General features: G+C 43.8%; 1 protein-coding gene across 1 annotated transcript in view; it reads left to right on the top strand.

The window, feature by feature from the left end:
- Window positions 1-13,226, top strand: part of LOC139375783 (acetyl-coenzyme A synthetase, cytoplasmic-like) — a 34,080-nt gene extending 20,854 nt beyond the window's left edge. The window contains exons 8-18 of the mRNA XM_071117626.1: window positions 1,977-2,114; window positions 2,623-2,793; window positions 4,257-4,390; window positions 4,958-5,104; window positions 5,357-5,398; window positions 9,196-9,283; window positions 11,042-11,150; window positions 11,949-12,017; window positions 12,458-12,634; window positions 12,899-12,973; window positions 13,079-13,226. Of these exons, the coding sequence (XP_070973727.1) occupies window positions 1,977-2,114; window positions 2,623-2,793; window positions 4,257-4,390; window positions 4,958-5,104; window positions 5,357-5,398; window positions 9,196-9,283; window positions 11,042-11,150; window positions 11,949-12,017; window positions 12,458-12,634; window positions 12,899-12,973; window positions 13,079-13,206 (1,278 nt within the window). The 3' untranslated portion in view covers window positions 13,207-13,226. The remainder of the gene's footprint in view (window positions 1-1,976; window positions 2,115-2,622; window positions 2,794-4,256; window positions 4,391-4,957; window positions 5,105-5,356; window positions 5,399-9,195; window positions 9,284-11,041; window positions 11,151-11,948; window positions 12,018-12,457; window positions 12,635-12,898; window positions 12,974-13,078) is intronic.
- Window positions 13,227-19,389: the final 6,163 nt, after the last annotated feature.

Below are 19,389 nucleotides of genomic sequence, written 5' to 3'. Positions count from 1 at the left end.
TTCTAAAATGGATTAAATTCATTTCCCCCCCCCCCCCCCATCAATCTACACACAATACCCCTTAATGACATCACAATACCCCTTAATGACATCACAATATCCCTTAATGACATCACAATACCCCTTAATGACATCACAATACCCCTTAGTGACATCACAATACCCCTTAATGACATCACAATACCCCTTAATGACATCACAATACCCCTTAGTGACATCACAGTACCTTTATAATGACAAAGTGAATACAGGTTATTAAACATTTTTACAAATGTATTAGAAATACCTTATTTGCATAAGTATTCATGCCCTTTGCTATGAGATTTTCAAAATTGAGCTCAGGTGCATCCTGTTTCCATTGATCATCCTTCAGATGTGTCCATATAAGTTCCCCCAGTTGACAGATCTGGGGAATGGTTACAAAAAAAGTTCTGCTGCATTGAAGGTCCCCAAGAACACAGTGGCCGCCATCATTCTTAAGTGGAAGAAGTTCGGAACCACCAAGATTCTTCTTCTAGAGCTGGCCGCCCGGCCAAACTGAGCAATTGGGAAAGAAGGGCATTGGTCAGGGAGGTGACCAAGAACCCGATGGTCACTATGACAGAGCCCCAGAAGAGTTTGTGAGGGTTTTAGGTGACAAGACACATTTCTTCAGCCTCCTGACGATCCTTTAATCACTGCCAAAAGTGCTTCAACAAAGTTCTGAGTAAAGGGTCTGAATACTTATGTAAATGTCATATTTAGTTTTTTATTTGTAAGAAATTTGACAAGATTTTACAAAAATCTGTTTTAGCTTTGTCATTATGGGGTATTGTGTATCGATTGATGAGGTAAAAACACGATTTAATGCATTTTAGAATAACACTGTAACGTAACAAAATGTGAAAAAAGTCAAGGGGTCTGAATACTTTCCAAATGAACTGTATATGCTGTCCTCTCACCTGTGTTGCCTGGTGTTATTCTACCGTATTCTGACTGTGTTGTATTTCCTGTTGTATTTTTACTGTATTCTGACTGTGTTGTATTTCCTGGTGTTATTCTACTGTATTCTGACTGTGTTGTGTTTCTACTGTATTTCTACTGTATTCTGACTGTGTTGTATTTCCTGGTGTTATTCTACTGTATTCTGACTGTGTTGTATTTCCTTGTGTTATTCTACTGTATTCTGACTGTGTTGTATTTCCTGGTGTTATTCTACTGTATTCTGACTGTGTTGTGTTTCTACTGTATTTCTACTGTATTCTGACTGTGTTGTATTTCCTGGTGTTATTCTACTGTATTCTGACTGTGTTGTATTTCCTGATGTTATTCTACTGTATTCTGACTGTGTTGTATTTCCTGATGTTATTCTACTGTATTCTGACTGTGTTGTGTTTCTACTGTATTTCTACTGTATTCTGACTGTGTTGTGTTTCTACTGTATTTCTACTGTATTCTGACTGTGTTGTATTTCCTGATGTTATTCTACTGTATTCTGACTGTGTTGTATTTCCTGATGTTATTCTACTGTATTCTGACTGTGTTGTATTTCCTGATGTTATTCTACCGTATTCTGACTGTGTTGTATTTCCTGGTGTTATTCTACTGTATTCTGACTGTGTTGTGTTTCTACTGTATTTCTACTGTATTCTGACTGTGTTGTATTTCCTGGTGTTATTCTACTGTATTCTGACTGTGTTGTGTTTCTACTGTATTTCTACTGTATTCTGACTGTGTTGTATTTACTGGTGTTATTCTACTGTATTCTGACTGTGTTGTGTTTCTACTGTATTTCTACTGTATTCTGACTGTGTTGTGTTTCTACTGTATTTCTACTGTATTCTGACTGTGTTGTATTTCCTGATGTTATTCTACTGTATTCTGACTGTGTTGTATTTCCTGATGTTATTCTACTGTATTCTGACTGTTGTATTTCCTGGTGTTATTCTACTGTATTCGGACTGTGTTGTATTCCTGTTGTATTTCCTGTTGTCCAGACCCCGTGGGATGCTGCGTGCGATGTGTGTTGGGAGGAGGTGATGGGACAGGTCTCAGAGCACTGTGAACCTGAGTGGCTGGATGCAGAGGATCCTCTCTTTATACTTTATACGAGCGGATCTACGGGCAAACCAAAGGTAGGACACACTGTGTCACAAACACAAGCATACACACACACATACACACACACGCACACGCACACACGCACACACACACGCACACACGCACACACACACACACACACACACACACACACACACACACACACACACACACACACACAAGCATACATGGCACATACAACAATTATACAAACATGTAACGACCTGATCACACTGCCTGGCAGTTTGGGAATGTCTACTGCTCACTGTGTGTGGTCCTGTGTTAACCCTTTGTGTTTTAAGTGTGTGTTTCTAAACGTGTGTGTGTGTGTGTGTGTGTGTGTGTGTGTTAACCCTTTGTGTTTTAAGTGTGTGTTTCTAAATGTGTGTGTGTGTGTGGTCCTGTGTTAACTCATTGTGTTTTAAGTGTGTGTTTCTAAATGTGTGTGTGTGTGTGTGTGTGTGTATGTGTGTATGTGTGTGTGTGTGTGTGTGTGTGTGTGTGTATGTGTGTGTGTTAACCCTGTGTCTTCCTCCCCTACAGGGTGTCCTCCACACGGTAGCAGGCTACCTGCTCTACACCTCTCTGACCTTTAAGTATGTGTTTGACCACCAGCCAGACGATGTGTACTGGTGTACCGCAGATATAGGATGGATCACCGGGCACTCTTACATCACCTATGGACCCCTGGCCAATGGGGCTACCAGCGTACTGGTCAGTAGAACCGGTATAGAACTGGTGTAGAACTGGTATAGAACTGGTGTAGAACTGGTATAGAACTGGTCAGTAGAACTGGTATAGAACTGGTGTAGAACTGGTATAGAACTGGTGTAGAACTGGTCAGTAGAACTGGTATAGAACTGGTCAGTAGAACTGGTATAGAACTGGTCAGTAGAACTGGTATAGAACTGGTCAGTAGAACTGGTATAGAACTGGTATAGAACTGGTATAGAACTGGTGTAGAACTGGTCAGTAGAACTGGTATAGAACTGGTATAGAACTGGTGTAGAACTGGTGTAGAACTGGTCAGTAGAACGGGTATAGAACTGGTGTAGAACTGGTGTAGAACTGGTCAGTAGAACTGGTATAGAACTGGTCAGTAGAACTGGTATAGAACTGGTATAGAACTGGTCAGTAGAATTGGTCAGTAGAACTGGTCAGTAGAACTGGTATAGAACTGGTGTAGAACTGGTCAGTAGAACTGGTATAGAGCTGGTCACTAGAACTGGTATAGAAATGGTCAGTAGAACTGGTATAGAGCTGGTCACTAGAACTGGTATAGAACTGGTCAGTAGAACTGGTATAGAGCTGGTCACTAGAACTGGTATAGAACTGGTCAGTAGAACTGGTATAGAGCTGGTCAGTAGAACTGGTATAGAACTGGTATAGAACTAGTATAGAGCTGGTCAGTAGAACTGGTCAGTAGAACTGGTATAGAATTGGTCAGTAGAACTGGTATAGAACTGGTCAGTAGAACTGGTATAGAGCTGGTCAGTAGAACTGGTATATAACTGGTATAGAACTAGTATAGAGCTGGTCAGTAGAACTGGTATATAACTGGTATAGAACTAGTATAGAGCTGGTCAGTAGAACTGGTATAGAACTGGTATATAACTGGTATAGAACCTATATAGAACTGGTCAGTAGAACTGGTATAGAACTGGTGTAGAACTGGTATAGAACCTATATAGAACTGTTCAGTAGAACTGGTATAGAAATGGTCAGTAGAACTGGTCAGTAGAACTGGTATAGAAATGGTATAGAGCTGGTCAGTAGAACTGGTATAGAACTGGTATAGAACTGGTCAGTAGAACTAGTATAGAGTTGGTCAGTAGAACTGGTATAGAACTGGTCAGTAGAACTGGTATAGAACTGGTTTCTGACATATGTTAATGTAAAGCAGTAAAAGACTAAGACATCTCGTCTGGCTGGCAGGATTATATCTGTCTGCATGTATATCTGTCTGCATTATATCTGTCTTCAACATATATGTCTGCATTTATATGTCTGCATTATATCTGTCTGCATGTATATCTGTCTTCAATATATCTGTCTGCAACATATCTGTCTGCATTATATCTGTCTGCATTTATATGTCTGCAGTCCTGAAGACAGATATGTCATGTTATGTCATGTTACAAAAAATTATCCATCTGATTACTGTTTGTGTTCTGCAGTTTGAGGGTATTCCAGTCCACCCTCACGTTGGGCGTTTCTGGGAGGTGATTGAGAAGTACAGAGTGACCAAGTTCTACACAGCTCCCACAGCCATACGCCTTCTCATGAAGTACGGGAAAGAGCCACTACAAAAGTAAGAGACACACAAACGCACACGAACGCACACACCATCCGCATGCTATGTCTTCTCACAGTGGGCGAGTTCATTTGGCATCCCCCAGTGCGCAGACTGGGTGGTTATTAGTTAGTGTGTGGTTACACCACTCCCCATCATGGGACCACTCCCCATCATCATGGACCACTCCCCATCATCATGGACCACTCTCCATCAACATGGACCACTCCCCATCATCATGAACCACTCCCCATCAACATGGACCCCTCCCCGTCATCATGGGACCACTCCCCATCAACATAGACCACTCCCCATCATCATGGACCACTCCCCATCATCATGGACCACTCCCCATCATCATGGACCACTCCCCATCATCATGGGACCACTCCCCATCATCATGGACCACTCCCATCATCCTGGACCACTCCCCTTCATCAAGGGAATGTATCATGGGCCAATTGTGACTGACTGATTTACAAATGATATTGAGTAGTTATTTATGATGCAAGGGGATTTCTTGATTAGTCTCAACTGCATTGTCGAACTCACCCCTTTACTCTCTAACCCTGTCACTTTCTGCAGATACGACCTGTCATCGCTGAGGATCCTGGGAACTGTAGGCGAGCCCATCAACCCGGAGGCATGGCATTGGTACTACGAGGTTGTTGGTCAGAAGAGATGTCCCGTCGTGGACACCTTCTGGCAGACTGAGACCGTGAGTGTGTGTGTGTGTCTGTGACTGTGTGTGTGTGTGACTGTGTGTGTGTGTGACCAAGGACCCCACACATCCCATCACTAAGGACTCCCCACATCCCATCATCAAGGACCCCACATCCCATCATCAAGGACCCCCACATCCCATCACCAAGGACCCCACATCCCATCACCAAGGACCCCACATCCCATCACCAAGGACCCCACATCCCATCACCAAGGACCCCCCATCCCATCATCAAGGACTCCCCACATCCCATCACCAAGGACTCGTCCCATCCCATCATCAAGGACTCCCCACATCCCATCATCAAGGACCCCACATCCCATCACCAAGGACTCCCCCCATCCCATCATCAAGGACTCCCCACATCCCATCACCAAGGACTCCTCCCATCCAATCATCAAGGACTCCCCACATCCCATCACCAAGGACCCCACATCCCATCACCAAGGACTCGTCCCATCCCATCATCAAGGACTCCCCACATCCCATCATCAAGGACCACACATCCCATCACCAAGGACCCCACATCCCATCACCAAGGACCCCACATCCCATCACCAAGGACCCCACATCCCATCACCAAGGACTCCCCACATCCCATCACCAAGGACCCCACATCCCATCACCAAGGACCCCACATCCCATCACCAAGGACCCCACATCCCATCACCAAGGACTCCCCACATCCCATCACCAAGGACTCCCCACATCCCATCACCAAGGACCCCCACATCCCATCACCAAGGACCCCACATCCCATCACCAAGGACTCCCCACATCCCATCACCAATACACATCCCATCACCATTACACATCCCATCACCAAGGACCCCACATCCCATCACCAAGGACTCCCCACATCCCATCACCAAGGACCCCACACATCCCATCCCCAAGGACCCCACATCCCATCACCAAGGACTCCCCACATCCCATCACCAAGGACCCCACATCCCATCACCAAGGACTCCCCACATCCCATCATCAATGACCCCACATCCCATCACCAAGGACTCCCCACATCCCATCACCAAGGACCCCACACATCCCATCACCAAGGACTCCCCACATCCAATCATCAAGGACTCCCCACATCCCATCATCAAGGACCCCACATCCCATCATCAAGGACTCCCCACATCCCATCACCAAGGACCCCACATCCCATCACCAAGGACCCCACATCCCATCATCAAGGACCCCACATCCCATCATCAAGGACCCCACATCCCATCACCAAGGACCCCACATCCCATCATCAAGGACTCCCCACATCCCATCACCAAGGACTCCCCACATCCCATCATCAAGGACTCCCCACATCCCATCACCAAGGACCCCACATCCCATCACCAAGAACTCCCCACATCCCATCATCAAGGACCCCACATCCCATCACCAAGGACTCCCCATATCCCATCACCAAGGACCCCACATCCCATCACCAAGGACCCCACATCCCATCATCAAGGACCCCACATCCCATCACCAAGGACTCCCCACATCCCATCACCAACGACTCCCCACATCCCATCACCAAGGACCCCCACATCCCATCACCAAGGACTCCCCACATCCCATCACCAAGGACCCCCACATCCCATCATCAAGGACCCCACATCCCATCACCAAGGACTCCCCAAATCCCATCACCAAGGACCCCACATCCCATCACCAAGGACTCCCCACATCCCATCACCAAGGACCCCACATCCCATCACCAAGGACTCCCCACATCCCATCACCAAGGACTCCCCACATCCCATCACCAAGGACCCCCACATCCCATCACCAAGGACCCCACATCCCATCACCAAGGACTCCCCACATCCCATCACCAATACACATCCCATCACCATTACACATCCCATCATCAAGGACCCTACATCCCATCACCAAGGACTCCCCACATCCCATCACCAAGGACCCCACACATCCCATCCCCAAGGACCCCACATCCCATCACCAAGGACTCCCCACATCCCATCACCAAGGACCCCACATCCCATCACCAAGGACTCCCCACATCCCATCATCAATGACCCCACATCCCATCACCAAGGACTCCCCACATCCCATCACCAAGGACCCCACACATCCCATCACCAAGGACTCCCCACATCCAATCATCAAGGACTCCCCACATCCCATCATCAAGGACCCCACATCCCATCATCAAGGACTCCCCACATCCCATCACCAAGGACCCCACATCCCATCACCAAGGACCCCACATCCCATCATCAAGGACCCCACATCCCATCATCAAGGACCCCACATCCCATCACCAAGGACCCCACATCCCAAGGACCCCACATCCCATCACCAAGGACCCCACATCCCATCATCAAGGACTCCCCACATCCCATCACCAAGGACTCCCCACATCCCATCATCAAGGACCCCACATTCCATCACCTAGGACCCCACATCCCATCATCAAGGACTCCCCACATCCCATCACCAAGGACTCCCCACATCCCATCATCAAGGACCCCACATCCCATCATCAAGGACCCCCACATCCCATCACCAAGGACCCCACATCCCATCACCAAGGACTCCCCCCATCCCATCACCAAGGACCCCCCATCCCATCACCAAGGACCCCACATCCCATCATCAAGGACTCCCCACATCCCATCACCAAGGACTCGTCCCATCCCATCCCAGTTATAGACCTGTAGGTGACTAACCAGTTAAAGACCTGTAGGTGACTAACCAGTTATAGACCTGTAGGTGACTAAGCAGTTATAGACCTGTAGGTGACTAACCAGTCATAGACCTGTAGGTGACTAACCAGTCATAGACCTGTAGGTGACTAACCAGTTATAGACCTGTAGGTGACTAACCAGTTAAAGACCTGTAGGTGACTAACCAGTTATAGACCTGTAGGTGACTTACCAGTTATAGACCTGTAGGTGACTAACCAGTTATAGACCTGTAGGTGACTAACCAGTTATATACCTGTAGGTGACTAACCAGTTATATACCTGTAGGTGACTAAGCAGTTATAGACCTGTAGGTGACTAAGCAGTTATAGACCTGTAGGTGACTAAGCAGTTATAGACCTGTAGGTGACTAAGCAGTTATAGACCTGTAGGTGACTAAGCAGTTATAGACCTGTAGGTGACTAAGCAGTTATAGACCTTAAGGTGACTAAGCAGTTATAGACCTGTAGGTGACTAAGCAGTTATAGACCTGTAGGTGACTAAGCAGTCATATACCTGTAGGTGACTAAGCAGTCATAGACCTGTAGGTGACTAACCAGTTATAGACCTGTAGGTGACTAACCAGTTAAAGACCTGTAGGTGACTAACCAGTTATAGACCTGTAGGTGACTAAGCAGTTATAGACCTGTAGGTGACTAAGCAGTTATAGACCTGTAGGTGACTAACCAGTCATAGACCTGTAGGTGACTAACCAGTTATAGACCTGTAGGTGACTAACCAGTTAAAGACCTGTAGGTGACTAACCAGTTATAGACCTGTAGGTGACTAACCAGTCATAGACCTGTAGGTGACTAACCAGTTATAGACCTGTAGGTGACTAACCAGTTATAGACCTGTAGGTGACTAACCAGTCATAGACCTGTAGGTGACTAACCAGTTATAGACCTGTAGGTGACTAACCAGTTATAGACCTGTAGGTGACTAACCAGTTATAGACCTGTAGGTGACTAACCAGTTATAGACCTGTAGGTGACTAACCAGTTATAGACCTGTAGGTGACTAACCAGTGTTAGACCTGTAGGTGACTAACCAGTGTTAGACCTGTAGGTGACTAACCAGTTATAGACCTGTAGGTGACTAACCAGTTATAGACCTGTAGGTGACTAACCAGTTATAGACCTGTAGGTGACTAACCAGTTATATAACTGTAGGATATCAACTTGGGACATTAGAACATAAGAAAGTTACTAGTTTTGCGTTAAGATTTACAACTCCTTTCATGTGTTGATTGTGATCTGTAATAAGGAGATGTTTCTTCCACGGTAGGCTGTGTTGTTATTGAAAAGCGTGTAGTATTTAATTAAAATCTCCACTGGGGTAATGATGAACACCCCCATCTGTTTATCTAATCTCTGGATCTGTCTGACGTTCCAGACCTTTCCTTTCTTCGGAGTGGATCCCACCATACTGAATGAGCATGGAGAGGAACTGGAGGGAGAGGCAGAGGGCTATCTGGTCAGTATTATAACACTATACTATCTGGTCAGTATTATAACACTATACTATCTGGTCAGTAACACTATACTATCTGGTCAGTAATATAACACTATACTATCTGGTCAGTAATATAACACTATACTATCTGGTCAGTAACACTATACTATCTGGTCAGTAATATAACACTATACTATCTGGTCAGTAACACTATACTATCTGGTCAGTAACACTATACTATCTGGTCAGTAATATAACACTATACTATCTGGTCAGTAACACTATACTATCTGGTCAGTATTATACACTATACTATCTGGTCAGTAATATAACACTATACTATCTGGTCAGTATTATAACACTATACTATCTGGTCAGTATTATAACACTATACTATCTGGTCAGTAACACTATACTATCTGGTCAGTATTATAACACTATACTATCTGGTCAGTATTATAACACTATACTATCTGGTCAGTAATATAACACTATACTATCTGGTCAGTATTATAACACTATACTATCTGGTCAGTAACACTATACTATCTGGTCAGTAACACTATACTATCTGGTCAGTAATATAACACTATACTATCTGGTCAGTATTATAACACTATACTATCTGGTCAGTAATATAACACTATACTATCTGGTCAGTAACACTACTATCTGGTCAGTAACACTATACTATCTGGTCAGTAATATAACACTATACTATCTGGTCAGTATTATAACACTATACTATATGGTCAGTATTATACACTATACTATCTGGTCAGTAACACTATACTATCTGGTCAGTATTATAACACTACACTATCTGGTCAGTATTATACACTATACTATCTGGTCAGTATTATAACACTATACTATCTGGTCAGTATTATAACACTATACTATCTGGTCAGTAACACTATACTATCTGGTCAGTAATATAACACTATACTATCTGGTCAGTATTATACACTATACTATCTGGTCAGTATTATAACACTATACTATCTGGTCAGTATTATAACACTATACTATCTGGTCAGTATTATAACACTATACTATCTGGTCAGTAACACTATACTATCTGGTCAGTAATATAACACTATACTATCTGGTCAGTATTATAACACTATACTATCTGGTCAGTAACACTATAATATCTGGTCAGTAATATAACACTATACTATCTGGTCAGTATTATAACACTATACTATCTGGTCAGTAATATAACACTATACTATATGGTCAGTAACACTATACTATCTGGTCAGTAACACTATACTATCTGGTCAGTATTATACACTATACTATCTGGTCAGTATTATAACACTATACTATCTGGTCAGTAATATAACACTATACTATCTGGTCAGTATTATAACACTATACTATCTGGTCAGTATTATAACACTATACTATCTGGTCAGTAACACTATACTATCTGGTCAGTATTATAACACTATACTATCTGGTCAGTATTATAACTAAACTAAGAGCCATGGTCTGTAATGTTGTTGCAGGTATTTCATTTTGTACAGGTATTACCGTAATATGTCTAAACTAAGAGCCATGGTCTGTAATAGATGCGGTAAGGATGGTACGCTGACAGTGGAGGATAGAAGGATGCCGAATTGGCGCACATTCAACAAATGAGATCTAATAGAGTGGATATTCATTAAATCCGTCATGATCGATGTATTGTAACAGGCCCACAATGTGGTTTACTAAAATCAGATTTGGATATATTTGGCCTGCCTGATGTTTAGAGGTGTGTGGTTGCAGGTGTTCCGGCAGCCCTGGCCTGGTATCATGCGCACCGTGTACGGAAACCAGGAACGCTTTGAGAAAACATACTTCAAGAAGTTCCCAGGTTTTTACGTGACCGGAGATGGTAAGACGTTCAACCCTTTTTTTTTTTACAACATTCTGTGATTGATTACATTCATTTTTTGATTACATTAGATCAATCATATTCAAAGACAACCACAATTACATTGTGATAGCGACCATTGTAAATAAGAATTTGTTGTTCACTGACTTGCCTAGTTAAATAAAGGTTAAATAAAATTTTAAGATAGATACTGTCCTGTTAGATCCTGTTAGATCCTATCCTGTTAGATTCTGTCCTGTTGGATCCTGTTAGATCCTGTCCTGTTAGATCCTATCCTGTTAGATCCCATCCTGTTAGATCCTGTCCTGTTAGATGCTGTTAGATCCTGTCCTGTTAGATCCTGTCCTGTTAGATCCTGTTAGACCATATCCTGTTAGATCCTGTCCTGTTAGATCCTGTTAGATCCTGTTAGATCCTGTCCTGTTATATTCTGATAGATCCTGTCCTGTTAGATCCTGTTAGATCCTATCCTGTTAGATCCTGTCCTGTTAGATCCTGTTAGATCCTGTCCTGTTAGATCCTGTCCTGTTAGATCCTGTTAGATCCTGTCCTCTTAGATCCTGTCCTGTTAGATCCCATCCTGTTAGATCCTGTCCTGTTAGATGCTGTTAGATCCTGTCCTGTTAGATCCTGTCCTGTTAGATCCTGTCCTGTTAGATGCTGTTAGATCCTGTCCTGTTAGATCCTGTCCTGTTATGTCCTATCGTCTACAACCAGTGTTATATCATATTATAACACATGGCCTCTTAAGTATTATTGCTCATTCATTCAGTCTTTAATTCAGTCATTCTTTCCCAGGCTGCAGGAGGGATAGAGATGGCTACTACTGGATCACAGGCAGGATAGATGACATGATCAACGTATCAGGTCATTTTTTCCCCCAGAGTTTTTCCACTGTGGTGTAGGTTGGATTATTGTAAAGCGCTTTGTGATAAATGTCGCTGTGAAAAGTGCTGTATAAATACATTTGATCTATTAATTAATTGATGAGTGATTGACTTAACCTATTGATTTTAACTAGTGGAGCAGAAGGCCTCATCAGTGAATTTCCAGCGAACTCTGTTCTGGGCCGTTTCTGATTTAGTGATAAACCAAGCTGTTCTCTCTGTTGGGGTTATAATAACCCTGTATTGTGATTTAGTGATAAACCAAGCTGTTCTCTCTGTTGGGGTTATAATAACCCTGTATTGTGATTTAGTGATAAACCAAGCTGTTCTCTCTGTTGGGGTTATAATAACCCTGTATTGTGATTTAGTGATAACTCTGTATAGTCAGTAATAAAACCCATGTGTGTCGTCTTCCTCCAGGTCACCTGTTGAGTACAGCGGAGATAGAGTCCGCTCTAACAGAGCACGGAGCGGTGGCCGAAGCTGCAGTGGTCAGCAGACCCCACACGGTCAAGGGGGAGTGTCTCTACTGTTTCGTTACTCTGAAGGACTGCAGAGAGTTCAACCGCACTCTGGTGGACGAACTCAAGAGGCAAGGTAGGGGTTTCAGACGAAGGAAAAACTAGAAGAAGAAAAAAACAGGAATCAAATTGACTGAAATTGAAGTCAAATCTACAGTATGTTTGTTATTGCCTTGAACTCCAGGTTTGTCCTTGTAGAAGGAAGGTTACGGCATCTGGCTATGAGATCATGTCTATTACTATCAGATACATTCTCCGGACCACCAGAGGGTTTTCTTTCCTGATGGTATAATATTTCACATTAAAACGTTTTTTTTTAAATTTTCTTATGTCTTGTCAGTGAGAGAGAAGATTGGTCCGATCGCCACCCCAGACTTCATCCAGAATGCTCCTGGACTTCCTAAAACACGTTCTGGTAGGTACACTGTTTACATCCCGTGATGATTGGACTTTTACAGACATTTTATAATACATTTTTTTTAAATTAATGTTTTAATTTATGTTTAACCAACAACATCAGGTAAGATCATGAGGAGGGTCCTGAGGCAGATCGCCCGGAACGAGAAGGATCTAGGTGACCTTTCAACCCTGGCTGACCCTAAGGTCGTGGAGGTGCTGTTCAGCCAGCGGTGGGAGACAGCTGCTTGAGGGGGAGGGGGGGGGGGGGGCATGTTAAACACTCTCAGGTGGCGTCCTCTCCTCGTGTCCTCTCCTTCTCTCCTCTCCTTGTCTCCTCTCTTTCATCTTCATTTTTCTGAAAACGCAGGATAGGTGAATTATAGGATATAGACTACGGCGGATGGGATATTTATGTTCTCTCACCTATTCAGTTTTGTATATCAGTGCAGATGAAGGAGAGGAGACAAGGAGAGGAGAGAAGGAGAGGAGACGAGGAGAATGAAGCCAGGTTAGACTATTTAGAAACACCCAGAGAGGATCTTCGTCATGTCCTCTCTCATGGTGCATATGAATACGGCACTGGTCCTGAGATCAGTCTCAGGGATTTTTTTTTTTGCAGTGTTTGGGGGGTGGGATTAGGGTTGTGGAGGACAGATCCTAGATCAGATTTTATGGGAAAATGATTGACTTTGAGTTATTATATGTAGACAAAAAGAATACAGAAGCAACAGTCTGATGAATGTCCAAGCATTACATTCAGTTTCTACATATTCTTTCCGAACGGGTAAAAAGGTTTTTACAAATAGTTATTCATGCAACAATGTCAGTCTGCTTGTAATAACGGGTGGGCCGATTATTGAGGTGAACTGGACCCAGAATCAGAATCAGAATCTTGTTTGCTGCTCGGTAACCTAACCTCTGGGACATTCTCTCAGTGTATCAGCCTGTATCGTCCATCTTGTTTGTTGCTCGGTAACCTAACCTCTGGGACATTCTGTTCAGTGTATCAGCCTGTATCGTCCATCTTGTTTGTTGCTCGGTAACCTAACCTCTGGGACATTCTGTTCAGTGTATCAGCCTGTATCGTCCATCTTGTTTGCTGCTCGGTAACCTAACCTCTGGGACATTCTGTTCAGTGTATCTGCCTGTATCGTCCATCTTGTTTGCTGCTCGGTAACCTAACCTCTGGGACATTCTCTCAGTGTATCAGCCTGTATCGTCCATCTTGTTTGCTGCTCGGTAACCTAACCTCTGGGACATTCTCTCAGTGTATCAGCCTGTATCGTCCATCTTGTTTGTTGCTCGGTAACCTAACCTCTGGGACATTCTCTCAGTGTATCAGCCTGTATCGTCCATCGTGTTTGTTGCTCGGTAACCTAACCTCTGGGACATTCTCTCAGTGTATCAGCCTGTATCGTCCATCTTGTTTGTTGCTCGGTAACCTAACCTCTGGGACATTCTCTCAGTTTATCAGCCTGTATCGTCCATCTTGTTTGCTGCTCGGTAACCTAACCTCTGGGACATTCTCTCAGTGTATCAGCCTGTATCGTCCATCTTGTTTGCTGCTCGGTAACCTAACCTCTGGGACATTCTCTCAGTGTATCAGCCTGTATCGTCCATCTTGTTTGTTGCTCGGTAACCTAACCTCTGGGACATTCTCTCAGTGTATCAGCCTGTATCGTCCATCTTGTTTGTTGCTCGGTAACCTAACCTCTGGGACATTCTCTCAGTGTATCAGCCTGTATCGTCCATCTTGTTTGTTGCTCGGTAACCTAACCTCTGGGACATTCTCTCAGTGTATCAGCCTGTATCGTCCATCGTGTTTGTTGCTCGGTAACCTAACCTCTGGGACATTCTCTCAGTGTATCAGCCTGTATCGTCCATCTTGTTTGTTGCTCGGTAACCTAACCTCTGGGACATTCTCTCAGTTTATCAGCCTGTATCGTCCATCTTGTTTGCTGCTCGGTAACCTAACCTCTGGGACATTCTCTCAGTGTATCAGCCTGTATCGTCCATCTTGTTTGCTGCTCGGTAACCTAACCTCTGGGACATTCTCTCAGTGTATCAGCCTGTATCGTCCATCTTGTTTGTTGCTCGGTAACCTAACCTCTGGGACATTCTCTCAGTGTATCAGCCTGTATCGTCCATCTTGTTTGTTGCTCGGTAACCTAACCTCTGGGACATTCTCTCAGTGTATCAGCCTGTATCGTCCATCTTGTTTGTTGCTCGGTAACCTAACCTCTGGGACATTCTCTCAGTGTATCAGCCTGTATCGTCCATCTTGTTTGTTGCTCGGTAACCTAACCTCTGGGACATTCTCTCAGTTTATCAGCCTGTATCGTCCATCTTGTTTGCTGCTCGGTAACCTAACCTCTGGGACATTCTCTCAGTGTATCAGCCTGTATCGTCCATCTTGTTTGCTGCTCGGTAACCTAACCTCTGGGACATTCTCTCAGTGTATCAGCCTGTATCGTCCATCTTGTTTGCTGCTCGGTAACCTAACCTCTGGGACATTCTCTCAGTGTATCAGCCTGTATCGTCCATCTTGTTTGCTGCTCGGTAACCTAACCTCTGGGACATTCTCTCAGTGTATCAGCCTGTATCGTCCATCTTGTTTGTTGCTCGGTAACCTAACCTCTGGGACATTCTCTCAGTGTATCAGCCTGTATCGTCCATCTTGTTTGTTGCTCGGTAACCTAACCTCTGGGACATTCTCTCAGTGTATCAGCCTGTATCGTCCATCTTGTTTGCTGCTCGGTAACCTAACCTCTGGGACATTCTCTCAGTGTATCAGCCTGTATCGTCCATCTTGTTTGTTGCTCGGTAACCTAACCTCTGGGACATTCTCTCAGTGTTCTAAAAGATTGATGAGCTCAGGATTGATCAACGTGATGAATCAGCCTGTAGCTTCCACCTTGCTTTTCACAAAGTGCTCCTCAGACCGATAGATTAATACTGATCGCTAATGTCTAAATGATGAAGGAAAGCTAGCTAGCTGTTCACTCTTTAAAGCTATGAAAACTATCCCAGGGAGTCCAGTCAGCTTTGCACACTTCTACACCAGGGCTTGTATTTGTTTGGAAGTGAATATGTATTTCCAACTTGAGATTGTATGTTTTTATGACTTGAGAATAAAAGTGGTTCATGTTTAACAATTGTTCTTTTCAATTTCATATGATCAAGTTGAAAATCCTCGCGTTTCTCTTCTAACAGGGCAGGCTTGTTTAGAAAAAAGGCAGAGGACAGAAAGTAGGAACATGGCCTCAAAGACGCCATCTTCTGGTGCCCTTACGATATCACCGGGCTAGTCCAGTCAGATCACAACTGTACTTCAGGGCTCTATTCAATCCGTATGGCGGAAATTCAGCATTACCGCGTGATTTAAATGTCAAGGCAATGTTCCCACGTTAGAGGATACTGCATTTACTGTAAACGTTGCAGATGGGAAATGACCTTTAGACAGATTGCATAGAGGCCATGCTGCATGGGTGTTTAATGAAGGGATTCCCATTAGCTGCTGCCAAGGCCTCAGCTACTCTTCCTGGTGTCTCAACACTTTAAACAAGATTTAAAAACCAGTACACATTACATCATTACGTCACTACATATCTACAATGCTGAATATTTAACGCTACGCTACAACAATATCACAATGCACGCGTATGCATGTGTTTGTACCTGTGTCTCTTCACAGTCCCCCGCTGTTCCATAAGGTGTATTTGTATCAGTTTTTAAATCTGATTCTACTGTTTGCATCAGTTACCTGATGTGGAATAGAGTTCCATGTAGTCATGGCTCTATGTAGTACTGTGGAATAGAGTTCCATGTAGTCATGGCTCTATGTAGTACTGTGGAATAGAGTTCCATGTAGTCATGGCTCTATGTAGTACTGTGGAATAGAGTTCCATGTAGTCATGGCTCTATGTAGTACTGTGGAATAGAGTTCCATGTAGTCATGGCTCTATGTAGTACTGTGGAATAGAGTTCCATGTCGTCATGGCTCTATGTAGTACTGTGGAATAGAGTTCCATGTAGTCATGGCTCTATGTAGTACTGTGGAATAGTGTTCCATGTAGTCATGGCTCTATGTAGTACTGTGGAATAGAGTTCCATGTAGCCATGGCTCTATGTAGTACTGTGGAATAGAGTTCCATGTAGTCATGGCTCTATGTAGTACTGTGGAATAGAGTTCCATGTAGTCATGGCTCTATGTAGTACTGTGGAATAGAGTTCCATGTAGTCATGTCTCTATGTAGTACTGTGGAATAGAGTTCCATGTAGTCATGGCTCTATGTAGTACTGTGGAATAGAGTTCCATGTAGTCATGGCTCTATGTAGTACTGTGGAATAGAGTTCCATGTAGTCATGGCTCTATGTAGTACTGTGGAATAGAGTTCCATGTAGTCATGGCTCTATGTAGTACTGTGGAATAGAGTTCCATGTAGTCATGGCTTTATGTAGTACTGTGGAATAGAGTTCCATGTAGTCATGGCTCTATGTAGTACTGTGGAATAGAGTTCCATGTAGTCATGTCTCTATGTAGTACTGTGGAATAGAGTTCCAAGTTCTGGACTTGGGTACTGTGAAGAGACCTCTTGTGGCATGTCTTGTGGGGTATGCATGGGTGTCTGTGCTGTGTGTTAGTAGTTTAAACAGACCTCTGGTAGAATGTCTTGTGGGGTATGTATGGGTGTCTGAGCTGTGTGTTAGTAGTTTAAACAGACCTCTGGTAGCATGTCTTGTGGGGTATGCATGGGTGTCTGAGCTGTGTGCCAGTAGTTTAAACAGACAGCTCAGTGCATTCAACATGTCAATACCTCTCATAAATACAAGTAGTGATGAAGTCAATCTCTCCTCCACTATCAGCCAGGAGAGATTGACATGCATATTATTAATGTTAGCTCTCTGTGTACATCCAAGGGCCAGCCATGCTGTCAATTGCAATTGACAATTGGACCTGCCTTGTTTATAGTGTTGTTAAGAAGGTAGAAACTAGGGCCTGTAGGACCTGCCTTGTTGATAGTGTTGTTAAGAAGGTAGAAACTAGGGCCTGTAGGACCTGCCTTGTTGATAGTGTTGTTAAGAAGGTAGAAACTAGGGCCTGTAGGACCTGCCTTGTTGATAGTGTTGTTAAGAAGGTAGAAACTAGGGCCTGTAGGATCTGCCTTGTTGATTGTGCTGTTAAGAAGGTAGAAACTAGGGCCTGTAGGACCTGCCTTGTTGATAGTGTTGTTAAGAAGATAGAAACTAGGGCCTGTAGAACCTGCCTTGTTTATAGTGTTGTTAAGAAGGTAGAAACTAGGGCCTGTAGGACCTGCCTTGTTGATAGTGTTGTTAAGAAGGTAGAAACTAGGGCCTGTAGGACCTGCCTTGTTGATAATGTTGTTAAGAAGGTAGAAACTAGGGCCTGTAGGACCTGCCTTGTTGATAGTGTTGTTAAGAAGGTAGAAACTATTGTCTCGAGAGGGAAATGTCTCAAGAGGGAAATGTCTCAAGAGGGAAATGTCTCATGTTTTCATGTCACCTACACATTGTAAATTGAAATCAAATCAAATCAAATCAAATTTATTTATATAGCCCTTCGTACATCAGCTGATATCTCAAAGTGCTGTACAGAAACCCAGCCTAAAACCCCAAACAGCAAGCAATGCAGGTGTAGAAGCACGGTGGCTAGGAAAAACTCCCTAGAAAGGCCAAAACCTAGGAAGAAACCTAGAGAGGAACCAGGCTATGTGGGGTGGCCAGTCCTCTTCTGGCAGTGCCGGGTGGAGATTATAACAGAACATGGTCAAGATGTTCAAATGTTCATAAATGACCAGCATGGTCGAATAATAATAAGGCAGAACAGTTGAAACTGGAGCAGCAGCACAGTCAGGTGGACTGGGGACAGCAAGGAGTCATCATGCCTTTCTTGATCCTACAAACCTTGGAGCTGCAAGGCTCTACCAACTTAACCACACAGGACCTGTTCTTTCCCTGTTGCTGTTTCTGATTGAAGGACAAATATGTTTCTGATTGAAGAACACATGCCTTAATAAGGATTGGACACTTTTTTTTCAATTTTCGCCTAAAATGACATACCCAAATCTAACTGCCTGTAGCTCAGGACCTAAAATGACATACCCAAATCTAACTGCCTGTAGCTCAGGACCTAAAATGACATACCCAAATCTAACTGCCTGTAGCTCAGGACCTAAAATGACATACCCAAATCTAACTGCCTGTAGCTCAGGACCTAAAATGACATACCCAAATCTAACTGCCTGTAGCTCAGGACCTAAAATGACATACCCAAATCTAACTGCCTGTAGCTCAGGACCTAAAATGACATACCCAAATCTAACTGCCTGTAGCTCAGGACCTGAAGCAAGGATATGCAAAATCATATTTGAAATGCAAGAGAAAGGCCATAATGTATTATTTCAGCCCAGA

Source organism: Oncorhynchus clarkii, chromosome 20 (assembly GCF_045791955.1).
Source record: "Oncorhynchus clarkii lewisi isolate Uvic-CL-2024 chromosome 20, UVic_Ocla_1.0, whole genome shotgun sequence".
Taxonomy (NCBI): Eukaryota; Metazoa; Chordata; class Actinopteri; order Salmoniformes; family Salmonidae; genus Oncorhynchus; species Oncorhynchus clarkii.
Note: the sequence above shows the minus strand (reverse complement) of the source record. Positions and strands in the feature narration are given on the sequence as shown.